General features: G+C 39.7%; 1 protein-coding gene across 1 annotated transcript in view; it reads right to left on the reverse strand.

Annotated features, from left to right (window-relative positions):
- SLC7A11 (solute carrier family 7 member 11) overlaps positions 1-19,203 on the reverse strand; it is a 115,866-nt gene that overhangs the window by 48,792 nt on the left and 47,871 nt on the right. Inside the window, 5 exon segments of the mRNA XM_079154799.1 lie at positions 7,485-7,662; positions 8,829-8,978; positions 10,540-10,636; positions 11,408-11,511; positions 13,335-13,461. Coding sequence (XP_079010925.1) covers positions 7,485-7,662; positions 8,829-8,978; positions 10,540-10,636; positions 11,408-11,511; positions 13,335-13,461 — 656 coding nt within the window.

A 19,203-nucleotide genomic window follows, 5' to 3' on the forward strand; every position in this document is an offset into this window, starting at 1 on the left:
CCTTCTCCCAAGGCCAGCCATAAAAATTAGAATTCCTTTCTCCAGGGGATGATCACAGGCACCTCTCTTCCCCCACACAAACCAGAGGATCTAGAAAATTACTCTAACTTCTGCCTTTTCTGTTTAGGAAGCTGACCATAAAGGAAATGCTCTGATCCACCATACCTGAGAGTAGGTCACAAGGCCCTTGTTCCAAAGGGCTCCGGCCCTGAACCCCTGGGCAGGGCAAGGGAGGGGGATGCTATCTGAGAATTGAAGAGGAACCTGAATGGACACGACAGGCCTCCTGGGTTTCCACTCTCCATCTATTACCCTTACTTCATGTACAAACAGACAGTTTTCCCTGAGTTTGGGGGTCTTCATTTCTGAGCGCTCCTGTGTTCATATTGAAACTTTGATTTAAGTGACTTGGCATGCTTTTCTCTTAACCTGTCTTCGTCCTAGGTGTGTCGATCGTGGCCCTTATGCTCAATGAGGAAAAGCATCACCACTTTTCCACCACAACAGCGCTAGCGTCGCATTAAGTCACGTGCACAGTAACCGGCCTCGTGCAGGGGACCAAACCACACTTCTCATTTCAAGTACAGCATACTCACACTGGGTCACACTCACCCTCAATTTGCCTGGCATCTGGCTTAACATTTAATCTAAGAACCTGAAGGAATCAGTGCACCATACCAACCATCAAATTCCAGAGATATCAACTTACCAGCCGGCATAAGCATACATTCCGTAAAAAAGCCAGGGGCAACCCCATGATACTGGCATCTCTTCCTGAAAAGGCGTCTTTTAAAGTGTTGTGTTTGCCCTGCAATTAGAATAGAAAGACCTTTAGAGCTTTCCAAAGAATGGTTTTTAATTCTTGTGCCATCACTGGAAGAAGAGGCCTAGATTGCTCACTCCCTGCTCGTTGCCAGCTTTACTATTAATATTGTACCCAAGCTAAAGAACAAGTCCCAAAGGTCTGCTGATCACCACCCATGCAATTTCAGTTTCTCTTCTAATCATGTCACAGCCAGAATGACAAACTCTTTGTTTAAGTGTGCTCATACTCAGACCACGAAAGAAGACTGAAGGATTTTCTGTGAACTGTAGTTTTTTAGGAGTGTGTTGCTTGGCAAGAAATGCAAAGAAATATCCAAGGGTTTACCTCCAATGAGGAGGCAGAGCAAAACTCCAAAGCACCAATCCATGTCTTTAACTTCCTGCTTTCTCTTTGTCCCTGGTAGATCACTAGACACCTGCCTCTGGAACAGGGGTTGAAAACGGCAGACCAAATCTGCCACTCCAACCTACAAGCCTCTTTTAAAAATAAAGTTTTATTGGAGTGCATCCAGGCCTGCTCAGTTAAGTGTATTGTCTGTGGTTTATTTCACCCTATAACAGCAGAATTGACATTGCAACAAGACCATGTGGCCCACAAAATTTAAAGCATTTTCAAGCTGGTCTTTATTATTATTATTATTATTATTAATTAGTAGTTCTGGGAGTTGAGCTCAGGGGCATTTTGCACTGAACTATGCTTTTTATGTTGAGACAGAGTCTCCTCAGTTGCTGAGGCTGGCCTCAACTTATGATCCTCCAGCCTCAGCCTCCTGAGTAACTAGCATTATAGGTGTGCACCACCATGCCTGGCTCCTAGTTGGTCCTAGTACAGTTCATTGACACTGTCCTGATATGACAGTTCTCATCTAGAAACACTGAAAGAAATTGTACTGAATTCTGAACTAGATTTTAGCAAACTTTACACTAACAAGTAGATTTTTGTTCACTTTTTTTTCGATTTTGAAAATCAGAGAGAATCCCTTTTCTTGTTAATCTTTTGTATAGTTCAAAAATCAGAAATGCAGACTAGCTTTAATGAGTTAATATTCAAACTTCAACAGGAAAAAGAAATCTCTATTCCCAAAGGAAATAGCAAATGAGATTACCCAAATGGGAAATGACTTTGTTTCAAAGTCAGCCTTATAATAAACAAAGGGGGGGTGGGAGGTGGTTGATGTAGAAGACATTTCTCTCTTTCAAGTTAATCTCAGGTGTTGCCTGCACAGCCAGACAGGGCCATTTGTGATGACATACCATAAGTGAGGATGGAGACTCGAAAGAGAGAGTGCCAAGATGTATGCTAAGTGATTTTTCCCTCAAAGTAACCAGTTTCCAAATACAACTCATTAAAAAAAAAAAAAAAAAAAAACGATAGAATCAATCAGAAATGCCTGTTTTACTAAGACATCTCTGTGTCCTTACAGAAAGAAAATATAAATACTGGAATTCAGACAAAAGCATCTGCTGAGCATCCTTTTATCCTGATTGGCCTCAAGGGACAATAATGCACAGAGTGCAGGGCCGACCCAAAACCAGAAACCTCTGTAAAACTGAGCCACAAGCACAGGTCCTCAAAAGTGCCATTTGTGAGTATTACAAAAGAGAGGCATTTTATTCTAAACTTCAGGAATATCAGCAAGTCCTCATAAGTGAATACACAGCATTCAATTATTTTGGGATCTGATTAGAGTAGAAATAACGTGCAATATAGGTTAGTGAAATTGTTCTCTTCCTGCAGTCCCCGATGAATAAAAAACTATGTGATTAGGTTAGAAACATAGAAAATCGAAATTTTTATACTATTATAATAATAGAGAAAATGTATATGCTAAGAATGCTCTCCAAGATATTGCAATTTATTTTCAGTGTGGTAGTATTCACAGAGAACTTCTTGTTGGCGAACTAGGAAGATTCCTGGTCCTATCAAGCATTGATCTCATTTGTGTTAATTCAAATTTATAATTGCCCAGAAAGAACCCAAGGGCTATATTTTGACCTCTGTTCTCAAGTAACCTGCAATACATTTGGTCAGTCAACATCCCATTCAAATAAATTAGCGGCCAAGATTGACTAAGGCCTACAGTGTACCTATAATGCCTGACTTTCCATCAAAGAGGGAAATGAAAGAAAATGAGTCACAGCTTTTTAAGGGGACAGTAGATCATCTGACCTAGAAATCTAAACCAGAACTGAACAAGGACTGGTGACCAGGATTTCCTGTACTTTCCAGACCATGAAGAAACTAATTAGACGAAGACTAAAGAGTTAGCCCAGAAGAAGAGAGTGACACCACGACACAGGCTATTTTGCTATGTATCCAAAGAACCAGATAGAATATGTGCAGGCAGCTCTGTGGAGGCTGAGGTGAATCAGCAGAGCAGGCTCAACTGGTCTCCAGAAGATTCAGTCTTGGTTGTGTTTGTTCTCAGTTGCCTGAGGTTGCTGAGAGAGGACTGGAAGGATTTTTGCCAGCAGGGTCTACGATTCCCACCAGGCTTATTAAGTGGACAACAGAAGCTCGCTTTCCCAGCTACAGAGTCACCAGTCTTTCAGCATTTGTTATTATTTAACGCCTCCACCAATAGCGATGACTTTGCTGAACTTTGACATTTCTCTTCCCCGGCTGTGGTTCTTCTGGAACGTCATTGAACTTCTCTGTGAATTCCCTTTCTTGGAATAAACAATATCAGTGTATACCCTAAATACTTAACATGCCCAAGTTTATGTCACCTCTTCACAATTTCTTCTCTCTCCTGTTATTTCCTACTATGTTGCCCATGGCCAATTAAATAACTCGGGTGGACCTCTTTCTCTGCCGACCATTTCCACTGAATCCAGGCAATTGCATATGACTTCTTTCCCCAAACAACTAAAATTCCAAATGACATTCTCCCTCAACTTCTTTTATTATTAAATAACAAACCCTTTAGAGGTTATTTGCGTTAGGGCAAATATTCCCAGAAAATGTGACATGTCTATACAAATGCAAGTTTTACATGAAAAATAATGTAACCATAAAAGTTAAATTTTTACAACTATTTTTATTATCATGTTAATATTTGGTTTTGAGGAACATTATTCCCATATCTGACTCCTCTTTTTGAGGCTATCACTCTAAAGATAAAAGAAATAATAACCAGAAATTAATAAAATTATTGACCATCCTTTCATTATTCTTTAGAAATCTTTGTAATCTTTATTACTATTACTGAACAATTTTAAAGTAAAAGTGAAAGAATATATTTATCTGCAGTAATGGCAGATTTTTTTCTCCCCTTTATGTCTTCACTCAAAGGAGTTTATATCAAGCTAATTCACTGATGCCCTGTTTGGATGCCTGGCCCAAATCCTCTTGCTGCCAATCAACTGTAAATACCAACTCACCCCAATGTAGCAGCCTTTCAAATCAATTAGATGACAGTCTAGAGTTTAAGTTCCATGAGCAGACACTAATTAAGGATTCTGCTAGTACAAGCAAAAGTTAGTGTTAGAAGAGATCAAAAGCAGATACGTATTTTAAAAACCATTTACTTTTCAGTCCATACCTTTAATTAGCTGTATAACTCCAGGGACTATAATTATCAGAATTGCTGTGAGCTTGCAAAAGGTGAGGAAAATCTGGATCCGAGCACTCCAGCTGACACTCATGCTATTTAGAACCATCACCACAGCTACAAACAAACAGACAAAGTTACAAAAGGTAAGTCTTCGTGGGCACAAAGACATCTTAGGTCCTCATTACTCAAAGTATAATCTACAAACCAGCAGTGTTGACATTACCTGTAAGAGTTTTAGAAATGAGGCATCTCAGGCCCTCGCCCAGCCCTAATGAATGCAAATCTGCATTTCAACAAAATCTCCAGGTGATTTTATGCACGTTAAACTTTAGAAGCTTGCATAAACCCTCTAGACAGAATTCCTCTCTGTTCTTTGCATATGTCTCCGAGAACGGATATAGATTGTAGAGCTCTGGTGATAACAAAAAAATATCTTGTAATACCAAATCCAGCAGTCGTCACAGCACACGATCAAATTGCTGAATTTGACTTTGTATCTTCCCCTGGCAACTGTGTCCTCCCTAGGTATTGGCGCCAAGGTGACTCCCATCAAGAAAGAGTGAGGAGTAGAGAAGTTAGATCTTAGTCTTCACCCTGAGCATTCTTCTGGTATTCCTCTCCACTTTCAATTAACACAAGAAAGGTTGACTTCGAACCTACCCTACAAATGGAGGCCTCCGCTCTAAGTTTTAGGACTTGAGTAAAGCATCATAAGAGTGTACAGATTAGGATGCACCCTGGGTCCCTAGCCAGCAGAATTTCCCATTCTTAATGATGTTGCCCTGTTTCCCAAGCAGCAATAGCCACCCCACCTTGTGGACCATGAATTGCTGCTAGTTTCACAAATGCCTAACACTAAATTCAGAGGCCTTGGAGATGTTCAAAACATCATGAGACAGAAAAATAGGAAGGGGGAAAAAAATCCTGAACTGCATGAGCAGGGAAAGACAACAAAGAATGAAGCATAAAAATTGTTTGTTGGCTGGACTGAAAAAGAGACAAGAAAGGACACAGGTTAGCAAGAGGAAAGAGGTATCAGCATTGGTGGGCCACAAACAGGAGGGAGTCAATGCCCACTAAGTGGGAAGGATCATGCATTTGCTTTCATGAGCTCACTCTCATTGCAGTTCAACTTCAGGGCCACAGGATCTTTCTTTCTAAAGGTTCCTGGCTCTCTGTGGAGATCAGGCATGTTAACTGTCTGTAGACACAAAGCTCACAGCGATGCTCACTAATCTATCCTACATGCTACTAACTAGTCCAAGGATTCCAGTGGTGAATATTATTAACAAAAAGTTTTCCCCTTCTGAATAGGTTCTAGAGTTAGTGCCTACAACAGAGAAAAGCCTAATTAAAGTGCTTCTACAGAGAAGATGTCTGACTTAATGAGAAAGGGATTAAGTAAGTGGGTAAAGAAAGTGGTATATCTGAGTTAGCCTTAAAAAAGAACTAACGTGCATGACAACACTTCTTTAGGAATACCGTTGCCATCTAGAAGCTAAAATACAAGTAGAAATAGTGATATAAAGTCTAAAGATACCAAATGCCAAGTCATAACTAGTCAAAAGTTGTAGTAAAACTCTGCTCTTAAAAAAACTGGTTTCTAAATGAGTTTGTTGAACACAATAATGGAGATTCAACATATACATTATGGTGGGTTTTTTTCGTTTCTTTTTTGTTTTTTAGTGACACATTACTGATTAACAATTTTCATGGAAATCTCCCTGTATTTTTAACTAGCATTTTAAAAAATTGATTATGATAAACTAATTAAAACAAAGAAGTACAAAATAAAGGGGATGCTCTATTCTAAATTCACCAAACTCACCACCAAGAACGTAAGTGCCCCTCTGTCTATATTTGATACCTCCCAAATGCCATCTTTCTCTTCTACCAGGCACCCAATGAGAAAGACCAAGTGCATGGACTTTGAAGTCTAGCAGATGTTGGTTCAGATCCTAGCTCTGTGCCTAAAAATCTGCACACTCAAAAATAAATTCTCCATCTCCCTGAGCCCTGGTTTCCTGGTCAGGGAGAGAATACCACTCTTGTGAGGACCTTATTGGGAACTGACGGAGATGTCCAAGTAGGGAAAAGCTCTCCTGGGAGCTCCTACCACACAGGCTTGCCACAGAACCCTGAGCTCTGAGGCACCTGTCTCCCCACTGCCCTCCTCTACTTTCTTCACCCCAACCTACTTGGTCACCAGGTTCTGCTGGGGTTTCCTCCAAAATATCTTTCACTGTCTCCCGGGCTCATACAGCCTGTGATTCAAACTTTCCTTAATTCTCATCTTTATTACTGCAGAAAACCACCACCTCGATTCTCTATCTTTAGCTTCAACTCTCTCTAATGCATCCTCACTACACCCAGGATGATTTTCCTAAAGTACTGGGTTTGACTCCAGCTCTTCTCCTTTGTGTCTGTCTCAAAATGAGTGACGTGAATTCTCCTATGCTATAACTCAAATCAGTAAAATGGGGATGGCCATTTTCCCACCTCAGAAGACCGGTATGGGATTAAAGGGTAGATGTGTGCAAACTCATGGCAATCATATAATAAATGCCACTGTTATTCTTCTCCTTGCTTTTGCTGTCTTTATGACTCCGTGACTCACCATTCCCACCCAGGTAGTGCACGATCATGATATCCAATGCACTCCCAGGCTTCCGCCTAACTAACTCCCCAGCAGCCTCATGTCGCTGGTCAAGTTATATGTCATGATATAGAAACACTAAGCTGCATTCAACCCAGAAGAAAAATAATGAGGTTATTAAGGGATTCAAAAGAGCAATTAGGTCATTTACAGAACTACTGATAAAATTTTGTCTAAAAAAGTCAGTCTTCTAAGAAATGATAAGAGCAGCCCAAACTAAATCCCCTGAAAGGACTCAATGGCTATACCCTAAATGTCCTTCCTGCTTTCTCTTCTTTCAGTCCCAGTTAAAATACATTAATGCAGTCCAGCTAGCAATCATGCCACTTATTTTTTATTTTTTTTTTGTTGTTGTTGTTTTAAGATGTGAATGGTTATCTGTATAACCTACAGGGGTTTCCGACAACAGGGTCTCAAGAGGTCCAGGAATTACTTAAAACTCTTACCTGACATTCTTCTAAACCACCTGGGTTTCTTATCCCATATGATAAAGAGATAATATGCAGGCACCCCAGTCAGGGTGATGAGGAAGCCGATTCCAGTACTAAACGGGTCCGAATAGAGGGAAAGGGCCACCATGAAAAGGCACGTGAAGGAGAACAGAGCCGGGATGAACAGCGGCACCTGGAACACAGCACAGAAAAGGTCACTTCAGACACAGTGCACCGGCCAGGAGGTGGGACCCCGATGCCCCAGTCTGTCATGAGATCCGCTTCTGTCCCGTGACAAGGGGTCAGGCACCAGCCTACTTGTAGCAAAACCTCTTTGCTGGGGTGCAGAGAATTTGTTACACAGCCCCCTGAAATCCCAACTAACGTGTTCTTAAACCTTTAGATCGGACACAGTCTAAGAATAAAAAAGGGCGTTTCACTACAGATGACCTATTCGAATCATCTCGCAAGTTAAGCACCATTATGACTTATGTTTTGATTTTAAAAGATTGGTTCTTTGATAATTACAATTAGAATCCACTCCAACGTGCTCCGTCGAGAGCACCGGCAGCTTGTTCCATGACACAACCTTTCAGCGCATATTGATTTTCTGTTGAGATGCACAACAGGAACGGATGGGAATAAAACAGGCCAACTCCTATTCAACCGCTAATAAAGACGCTGCCAGCCTTGGACCATGTATATAATTGGAAACGAATTCTGACAACATTATCTGTGCTATTTCTGAAAAGCGATTCGTGAGGGTCGGATCAGTTCATGAATGCTCAAGGGTGGAGATGAGGAGCCTATTCCTCAGCCCTCCTGAAAGCAACCAGTCTTTCTGTAGGGTGATAAAGCCCCAGATCTTCTCTTTCTCTGTGAATTTTATGTATCTTTTCCAAGGGTTTGTAATGGGCAATGTAGCAAGTCATGATATTAAGTGCTCAGAATGCCTATTTTGAAAAGCAGCATCCTTTTGAGAGTTTTAATTGATAAGGAATCTGCCCCCACTCCTTCACAACACAGTTGTCCACAACTAGCCAGCATGAGGAAGAGAGAAGTATCCAGGCTCTGAATACATCAGGTCACTGGACCCATTCATGAAAAATCAACTTTAAAAAATCCAGGAATGCTCTCTTTTCAAATGCAAAGTTCAGAACATCACATGAACAAATTTGACAAATTATTTTTTCCAAGTAAAAAAATAAATCCATTCTGATGGTGCTCCCTGCAAGAGTTAAACATTTTATTCCACAGGACACTGCCCCGGCCCAACCTCCCATCATCCGGTGACGGCAAAGGGAGGACTAGGTATTAGAAGAAAGATTTATGTAAACCCATCAAGATGGCCGAGGTTACCTTGAAAGGACGGTGCATATCTGGGCGTTTGTATCGAAGATAAATCAGCCCAGCGACTGCCAGCCCAATAAAAAGCCACCTGGCAAAACTGAGGAAATTCAAAAGACTGTAGAGGTCTCCAGAGAAGAGCATTATCATTGTCAAAGGGTGCTGGGGGTACAAAGGAGAAAAACCAAGCTCAGTGAATTAAATGAGAACATAGATGACAACAATGTCATTGCACATTATTATTATTTGCAAATCATGATCTATACAGATAAACTATCACCATGATCAAAAGAACCTCTTTGCTATATTCTCTTATCATCGCCTTTATACCAGGGAACATTAAGAGAGTACCATAATCACTGCCCCTTGTTCAAGTGGAATTTTGATACAGATGCTTTGTTTTGATTTTAGTTCCCTTTACATCTGAGAGAAATGAATGTGTTTTCAAAGAGTAGGAGACAGGCTACTCAGTCACTCAAAATTTAAAAACTCAGAAATTGAGGCGATTAGCAAATAGCCAATAATAAATATTAAATGTGCACCCAATTGGAAAATTCAAAGAAAGCTCTGCAAATCCTTTTTGATGAGTCCTTGGCTACCCACACACAAGAAACACAGCCGCTGCTAGGTGGATCTGCTGTCTCCTGAATGCAAAACGTTGACCTTTCCTTCCTCCACGTTTACTGTCCCCGTGTGCTTGCCATGTGTGACCCTCAAGACCGCGGGAAAGAATGGAGCACAGAAAACAGCATAGTGAGTCTCTGTGGCTGCACACGCCAAGGACAACATGACTGATAGCAGAGGCTTAAACCCAAAGCCCTCTTCACAGAATAATACATTCCGTTCCCACAAGTGACATTAACTTCCAGACTCTGCACAGAGAGTATGTGGAGAAATTTCAAGGAAACATTCTGAAACAAATTAAATGCACAGGGGTGGGTGGGGGGGATGTTCAATGCATTCTATGGTACTCCTGATAGCAGATTCCAGTTGAGAAAAATGTTACAAAATCATAGGTAAAAACGACTATAACATTGCCAATGGTGTTGGAAGACTTTGACACCTTTTACAGTCTTTTGTATCCTACATTTCACAAACACTTTTCTCTGCATAGAGAATTCTACATCTAGAGTTTAAGATTTGGGGTTTTTCTTTCTTTCTCATAGGATTGCTCTCAAATTTCTCACTTTTAATCAGAGAATCATTGCACAACAGGATTTCATCAATGTTTCGAATAATTTTGTGTGCATTTCATACTATGATGAGACATCTGGATATTTTTGGACGTGGCTTTTAGCTGTCTGTTCAGTGAATGTTTGAAACATTTTACTCTATGTCCCTTTCTTTGAGGTTCTCTGTCAATAAGAGGAGACACACCAATCGTTTTCCTTAGACCATACAAATTTCTATAGAGATGAAATGGCAGTGATGTGGTTAATGCCCCAAAGCATCATATACACATCAGAAACACTGAGTAAGGGCTGGGGAGATAGCTCAGCTGGTAGAGTGCTTGCCTCGCAAGTGCAAGGCCCTGAGTTCGATCCCCAGTACCACAAAAAAAGAAACCCCGAGTAAAGGGAAGGGGTGGAAAATATCTTGCCTTCCAAACTCTACCTTAATATACAATAGAGCCAATTTAGCACTAGCTAAAGTCTGTTTGAATTTCTCTCTGCTAACCTGTTATTCGAGGTGATATCTAGATATACTTGTTAATATGCATTACCAAAACAATAACAGCTGGCAGAGGAGTGTGCTTGCGGACATGAATCATGGAGAGGATTTCTGGAAGGTGACCCTCTCGAGACGCAACATAGAATAACCTGATGGGAGAAAAATGCAGGTGGAGTTGACTGTACAATTGATCATTTCAAATGGAAAATCCAGAAATCCCAGAGAAAACTTGTATCTTTCTCATACCAAAGGGGCTGACATTCCTTGGCTGGTTACTTAGGTTTCACTTTTCAAATAAGGTAGAGAACATCCTAAGAAATCTAAATCCAATTTTTTACCAAATCTGCCCACATGGTATATTGTTTTTGGAGGAGAAGCAATAGCAGAACCTCAGCATAGCTCTCCCTACAAGTAAACAGCGGAAGGTGAATGTAGTTCCAGATTCCAACCCAACACACACACTCTGGTGCACTCACCTGAGCAACATATACCATTGGTATTTACCTGATCAGGTTTTAATCTTATCAAGTGGAAACAAAAGGGGATTTCATGTCAAACAAAACGAAAAGGATACGATGTTGGGGTAGTAATTTCTGGTGTCTCTTACTTTACTTTTATTCCTGGCACCTTTAGAAAAACAAGATTTTATCACCAGAAATAAAATGCTATTGTGAGGCTCTGCAGAGAGACTATAAAGAATACCACATGCCCGTCTTCAGAGCAGGCTGTGCGTGGTCAACCAGCGCCCTCTAATGGGAAGAATAAAATGTGCTGTGGAGACTTGCACCGACTGCAAACTTGCATGTCCCTTTAAAAACAACTGTTTTGGAGGCACTGTTGCTTTTCTTTTCAAAGTTATCCTTATCACATCCAATCTCAAAACCAGAAATGTGTTTCTGGAAATATGTGAACCCGCTCACCTGGAGACAGCAAACACACCCCCATTCATAGAGCCGAAGCAGGAAAGGGCAACGAAGATCGGAACTGCTAATGAGAAATTTCCCAGGAGCCGCTCAGCAAAGGTCTGGTGAAATAAAGAACGGAGGCAAATTAATGCTTTTTCAGAAAGTGGAATAAAATGAAACGATTTAGGGCAAACTTGCTCTATGACTTTCTATTAGCCAGGCGATACGTGTATGTTTTATAATCCTCCTTTTTTTTGGCGAGGGTCAGACCAACCCTGTAGACAATAATCAAAAGCAGGTCCCTTGGCATTGCTTGCTGCAAAACCATGAGCAGAGGTCCAAATAAGCACCTTCTCTCTACCTTCAAAAAGCAGTGATCCATTGAGTGACTCTTTATCAACCATGATGTATATCAGCTCTGCATCTGATTAGTGAAAAGAGCTCAATTCAGAAGCTCTACTTTTGGGGACAGAAATCCTTTTGCACACTTCCTTCTCTCTAGCCTGGAAAGCCACATTTTTACAGGGAAGTGCAGATATACATTGAGGAGTATCATGGATGTCTGCTTCACATACAAATCCCATAACAAGAAGATAAGTAAAATAATCAATGACTTGACCATTTACTATATGTATCTGAGCCTCTCTGAACAATCTTTGCCCTAGAAAATTCACAGTAATTGAACCTGTTTATAAAGCCACTCCCTCCCCTTCAGGTATCTGCCACTTCCTCCTGTGGTTCCTATAAAAAATCAGGAACAAAAATACAAGTCTGACGAGCCACACAGAAAATAGACAAGATAAACACAATTCTGAAGTTTCCTTATATGAAACACTGCAAATTTTCATGAAAGATGCATTTTTCAAAAAAAAAAAAAAAGTTGGATTCTTTAGTTGTCCTTGATGCAGCCACTGCTATGTAATTAATGGGCCACATTATGCCCCCAAAATAAGTGCTGCCCTTAGTCTGGAAGGAGGAGATGACTGACCCAAGGTCAATAAGCTTTGTACATTTGATTCTCTGATAGGTAGAGCAGTGGACAATTTTTTTTTTTTTCCACACAGTGAACTCACACACAGGTTCACACAAAATGAGATAATTTATTCCCTGTGGATGTTGCTCATATGAGGTAATACGGACTATTTTAAAAGGAACTGACATTTAGTGATGGGAAGTTCATTTTTGACCCTTCATTGTTAGGAGGTCATGAGTGAATGCTTTCTTACAAGCTAAATTGTTATGCAAAATTAAAGTTCCTGTCACAGAATAAGAGTGCTATAATGTGATCTTTGGGGCCAAAATCTGGTCCTGGTGTCAAATAAATTTTGGAAAATGTAAAATTATGTGTACCCACTTCTTAGGGAGTTAGAATGCACGTTAGCATCTTTAATATTCAGAAGAGTAATATAGCAACAACATCTGTTTAACTTTTAATCACCTCATATTTCCCAAATTTATTAATATTCCAAGACTAGTATTCAAAGGGTAGACCACAACAAACAAAGATGCATATGCATGGTCCACCTGAAAATTCTTGGTCCACCTGAAAATTCTTCAGTGATACTTTGGGGAAAGAATTTTAAGTCAGCATTTGAAAAGTTTACAAACAGGAACGAGTACAGAATGAATGCAATTTGCATACCAAAAAATGCATTCATTTAGATTCAGTAACTCTCCGCTTACTCTTAAAGTTACAACAGGTTTTCAAGCAGGCTTATGTGGAAATGTTTTATAAGAAATTAAAAATAAAAATAAGTCATATAGGATGGTAGACAATGGAACATACTAAGGTGTGCTCTAAATTTTTAAATATCCATTATCATTCAGGTCAAGAAAAGATTACTGAATTTCCAAACACTTCCTCCTGGAGGGAAATACTATAAAATTGCAACAACTCATTGACCTAAATTCAAATTGGCTTTTTTTTTCAACTTGGACTTACCACTGCCACTGCATTTGAAAGCAACAGCTCCTCAGCGCTAATGGTCGTCGTAAAGTAGGCCACATTGGTTAGCACGTAGCCAATAGTGACAATGACCATGGATATACATATAGCAAGGGGGATGGTTCTGAAAGGCACAAAGGAATCGTTCATCAGTTATCTATTATTAGTCATCCCTACCACCAAAGAAGGCAAGAGACTGATTCAGATGAAGAAAATAATGGCAGCTGTGATAATTACAAGCTCTGTTGGGGTATTATAAACATTTCATCAGGATCAAGTAGCACATATTCTTTTGTAATTTAATAAGGTCCACAGGGGCAGATATTCTGTCTCAGCTACTGCTATGCCCCCAGAACCTACAGATCTATCTTGTTCTTGCATTTCATAAAGATTATAGGTGTGTTTCTCGAACTTGAGTATGCACCAGAATCACCTGGAAGGTTTGTTAAAACCAACTACTGGGCCCCACCCCAGAGTTTCTAATTTGATAGGATTAGCATTTCTTGCAAGTTTGCTGGAAGATTCTGTAGCTACTGATTGGGGACCACACCTTGAGGACCACTGTACTATATACCTTTCTAATACAAATTCACTGATAATCTTCCTAAAACGTCCTCAAAAACACATTTCACATTGAGTGGTTTCCCTTTCAGTAGCTTCTCTTGCCAACAAATAAGTGCAGACTTTTGGAAGCATGACAGCAGGATGTATCTACCTTTTAAATGATGGCAATAATAATTTTGTATGTAACACAAGAAGCACAGAAGTGTTCATGATAATGACTTTGCACTGCCCTGCTGTGAGTTCAAAGGAAGCTCAAGATCATGAGTATCTAATAAAGCCACAGCACAGATAATCCCATGAAATTAGAGGTGACATGCTGTGAAGTACGGACGACTGGACAGTGCTGACACTGTGTGGCATCAAGAAGTACCCAGCACAAATGCAATATTATGTCTTCATTTAATGCACTGGGAAAGCCAGGAAGTTACTGACCCTAATAATTTGATTCCATGTTACCCGATACACATTACTTGCTTAACATAATCGCCTCTTCAGACTCTTTCCAGTTCAGGCAACTTGAACCTTCAACTCCTCACACAAAGCTGATCATTTTTTAGCCGTAGTGCTTATCAGCCCTCATAGAGTCTTCTCCCTGCTGGGTGCCACTAATGAAGACCTCAATATAATTTCTTCCAAGATGAAAATGCAGTTCAGAACTGGGGAGAAGAATAGCACAGCCGGCCTAGCTAACCAAGCTGGGTGTGTTTAGCACACTAAGTCCCAGCTCATTATGCCGAGCAGCAATATCCCCTATTGAGAACAGGCAAACCTAGCCAGTCAGCAACTACCATTCATTATGCTGCTTGGAGCCTGACACTTCCCATGATCCCCAAAGCCTTAAGCCTTGATGGGGAAACACATTGACCTCTAAATCCTGGCATCCTAACGTCAGAGGAGCAGATGTTCCCGTTCTCCAGTGTGCCGAGGGTCCTGTGGAATTTTCTGTTAACACCACAACACGCTTTGCTAGTTGGGATTGATAAATGCTACATTTAAGCAAGAAAATCACTGAGCCAATGAAATACAAGGGGGTGAATGACATAAAAGCAAATTAAAGATGAATACTGCTTCTTTGAAAGAAAGGCTGTATGTAAATGCAAAGGGGCAGGGAGAAGGACAGGAAGGTATGCACATGGCCTTTCAATCACTCATTGCATTATTTTAAACTTGAATCCATTCAGCTTTTATCATAGTCCCAAATGGGGAGTAATGCCTTCTATGTAGGGGAGAGACAGAGAGGGAGAGCCATAGAGAAACTGATCCTCTATTCCTTGCAAGCATTCCATCAAGGTATGTAAAATTATTTTTTAAAAATGGGGTGATGTTAAGTGCAGAGCAGTAGCCTAACCTGTCCAGGACAGGTAGTACTCTCACATCATGTGATGCTCAAAATAATAGAAATAAGTCTGAAGTTTGGTACTGTACTGGCCCCCCCCACTACACCCAGCATGGCATTGAGCTTCCTATCCCTAGCTCATGAAAGTCAGTCTTCCCGCCTCTCTGCCTAGATGTTATGATCTCTCTGAAGGTGATTTTCTAAATTGATTGTAGCGAAAGGTATCCTAGAAAATCTAACCTTCCAGGTTAGTTTTCCTTTTTTCTCAGTTTGTTATTAACAAAAACAGCAGCACCAACAGAGAAACAAGATGTATCCCATTTGTTTACAATAAAAATGAATTTAAAAAAATAGCAACAGCAGTTGCAGCCATTAAACAGCCCCGTGTCCAACATTTTATTAGGCATTTTACATATTCACCCCATTGCATCCTGGGAAAATCCTGTGAGTCGGAGCATCGGCACCATTTTATATAAGAGGAAATGGAGTCTTTGAGAGTTTAAATAACTATTCAAGGATACACAATAGGTAAGTGGCAACATAGAATTCACCTGCATGTTTACCTTACCTTGAAATCAGACCATTTTAACCAGTACAGTGTAGTTGCTGTTTCTCATGAGTGTGTCCCTGAAGTCTATTAATTTTCAGGGAAATCATAGCTATTTAATATGAAGTTTATTACAAGCTTTTATCAAGACTACACTTTTCATTAATTCACTGACAATGCAGTTTGATCTGTTCTAAAGGAGGGAAAAACATACTGCATGATTTTTACCATTTTTTGTATCATATGAACTGTAATGTAAAAGTGAATGTTTTCAAATAGTTTCACTATTTAGCAAACAAGTCATTATTTGTTATTTAAAAGGAAACGAGTTCACTTAATAAATTTCCCTAGACAAGTTTTATATGAACCAAAGGAAAGTAAGCATGCTTGTCAAATAAGCCAAAATAGATTACGAACAATTTTAGTATCAGTCAAATATACAAGATAGGTATGGGGGGCGTGCAGGAGGAAATCATGAGAGCTTAAAATGAGACCAGAGGGAGCAGGGGTCTAATCTTGTGGCGGTGTACGACATAACCAGTGATTCTCTCTAATTAGAAAATATGCCATAGAAATCAGAGAGGATGTGGCAAAACAGCCACAGCCTCTGTCCTTGAGTTCTGTCTCACTTGGAGAGAGGGAAGGGGCGGCACTCTCTCCTGGCTGTCTTGGCACAAACAGCAGTCATTTACAGAGGAGAGAGGCTGGCGTGCTCAGAAGGGCTTGGTGCCACGTGGTTAACTCCTGGGTTTGGAGCATCAAAGTGTAAGAGCCACTGGGTGAGCTGATAAAAGCTATTAGGCCATGCCAGAGCAATCTTTCTGAAGGCTTTAGATGAGAGGGCAGATAAGCGTGGTTAGTAACCCAAGATTAAGGCAAATGGCACAGGATAATAAGAGGAATTAGAGGAAGGAAGCGGCAGGCCACTGATATTTCAAAGCTTCTCTGTTATTGAGAGTATCCACCAATCCTAAATGCAACAAAGGCACTGCCTTCATGCTGAATAAAAATGACACCTGTGAATTCCACTCTTTCTCAAATGTTTGTTATGATTAACAAAAAGCAAATTTACTGAAAAGTTACTTAATCCTTAAGAGCTATTGTCATTATAATGTTCTTTCCAATTAACACAGTAAGATTGTGGGTCTGATATTTCTGTTTAGTTGCAAATGGTCTTCAATCAAAAAGTTCTAGGATATTGGGGCGGGGGATGTCTCCCTGGTACTCCCCCTTGCCTAGCATAGGTGAAGCTCTAGGCTTGAGTCCCAGCGCCTCAAAAAAGGTCCTGAATGGTATTTTTGTACAGGTTTATTTTAAATTGGCACCTATATGTATCCATATGGCTATGTCACATGTGGATAAATATTTGTTTTATTTGGAACCAGTAAATAGAAGTCACATATGGATAAGTATATGTTTTATTTGGAACCAGTAAATATTTGTTTTATTTGGAACACCTGCTTACAAGTGCTTTCATTCTAACAGATAGACCTTCCCAGAAATGACTTCGATAGTGATGGTTGGTGACTTATATTTGCAAAATCTACAAAGCACTGACAATTCCATTTTATCCTCAAATATATGTCATTTCAAATCCTTTATAGGATGAGATAGAGTCAAATAACAAACAAAATTCACAACAACCCACCATAATAGGAGACAATATCCCCATTTTTCAAACAAGGAAACTAAGGTGGTTAAGGACACAACCAAGGTCACAGAAGTAGTGGGCGAGAGGACTGGACAGATCTTCCAGCACTCGGTTCCACACACCTAATATGTCCTGTCATGGAACGGTTGGTGGCTATTTTGTGCCTACATTAATCTTAGGTACAAGATCCCTAAGACGCTCAGATTGACAAATATATGCAACATTTTATGACACTTTTTTTTTTTTTTGTGGTGCTGGGGATTGAACCCAGCTGGGGATTGAACCCAGGGACCTGTGCATTTGAGGCAAGCACTCTACCAACTGAGCTATCTCCCAACCCCTTTATTTTATATAAATGATCACATATCAGAAGGCCAATTTTTATAGTGTGACACATTTTAAGCCATTTATATTTTTCTATGTACCTAATAGTCACCACAAATAAATTTCCAAATAACGCACTTTGCCAACAGGCTTTGCAGCTCTAGGATAGAATATTGGATATGACTCATTTCTAGAGCTTCATTTTGGCTCAAAGTGATAATTGCTATGAAAATGGAATGAGTAAGCCTTGATAGTCAAGAAAGCCTGAAGGTTAGATTTCTGATAGACCACAGTAATTAGTAATTAGTAATTTTCTAATCACATGAATTTAGGATTTTCCAGAATTGCTTTATAACTGCAACAAAATTTTCTGATATTGGCGTGAACCAAGATAGTTCTCATACAATCCCCTGCGTAGGATACACATCATGTGGACCACGGAACTCACTGGTCCTGGGGCGTCTACACTCATCTTTGTGTCATGGGCTGGGACGTGATGGCAGTCAGTTCTCTTAAAACTTTTTCTTGTATGCTCTGAAACCTTCAAAATTCGTGGATGGTGCTCCACCTTTTCTGTTTGAAAACCATTAATGATTTAACTGATGTATTTCATATTCAGAAAAAAAAGGAGAATAAATGAGAAGATTCAGAAGGTAGGAAAACGGTAAACTCCTTAACATATGAAATGTCAAAAATAAAAGAAGAACCAAGGGGTTATCAGGGATTTTAAAAATCCTGTTGGTAAACTAGGGACTATTTGCTTATATATAATTGAAATGCAACTGGGATTCATCTCAACATAAGGTATTATAATTATGTTAAGTATGTTTTGATTCTATGTATTTTAGAATCATATTTACTTCACAATTTCTTCATAGTAACCCTGTAGAAACAAAATTTTCTAGCACTTTGACCCAGCAGTCACTCAAACATCTTTTACCTTTTTTTGATCCACCAATTTAGTTTTTTGCAGAATTGTTCTCTTTATTTCATTACCTCTGCTGTTGATTTTATCCCAACCTTCAAACTTAGTCATGTATTATAGACAAATACATAACAAACATGACTAAGTTTGATATATACACATACATATACATGTATATGATATATAATGTCATATATCATATATATGTATATCTACATACACTCACACATACATATTGCAAAGAAAAGCTATCCCTATTTTTCATTTGTGTGATTTTCTTCCACACATTGTTTATACACTTCTGCTTACTCAGGCTCATACCAAACTCTCCAGGCACTCCTGGACACAGACTATCCTATCAAACTATGTGATTTTTGACATGTCTAGCAGGGACTGAATTACAAGTATTATTGACAGTTTTCCAAACTTGAAAATATTAGACTACAGATGGCTGGACTCATGGGAATTTCTTTGTATGTTTTCAATGATTTTGCCTCATCGTCATTCGGTACTATGGCT

This window comes from Sciurus vulgaris (assembly GCF_902686455.1).
Source record: "Sciurus vulgaris genome assembly, chromosome: 9".
In the NCBI taxonomy this organism is placed as follows: Eukaryota; Metazoa; Chordata; class Mammalia; order Rodentia; family Sciuridae; genus Sciurus; species Sciurus vulgaris.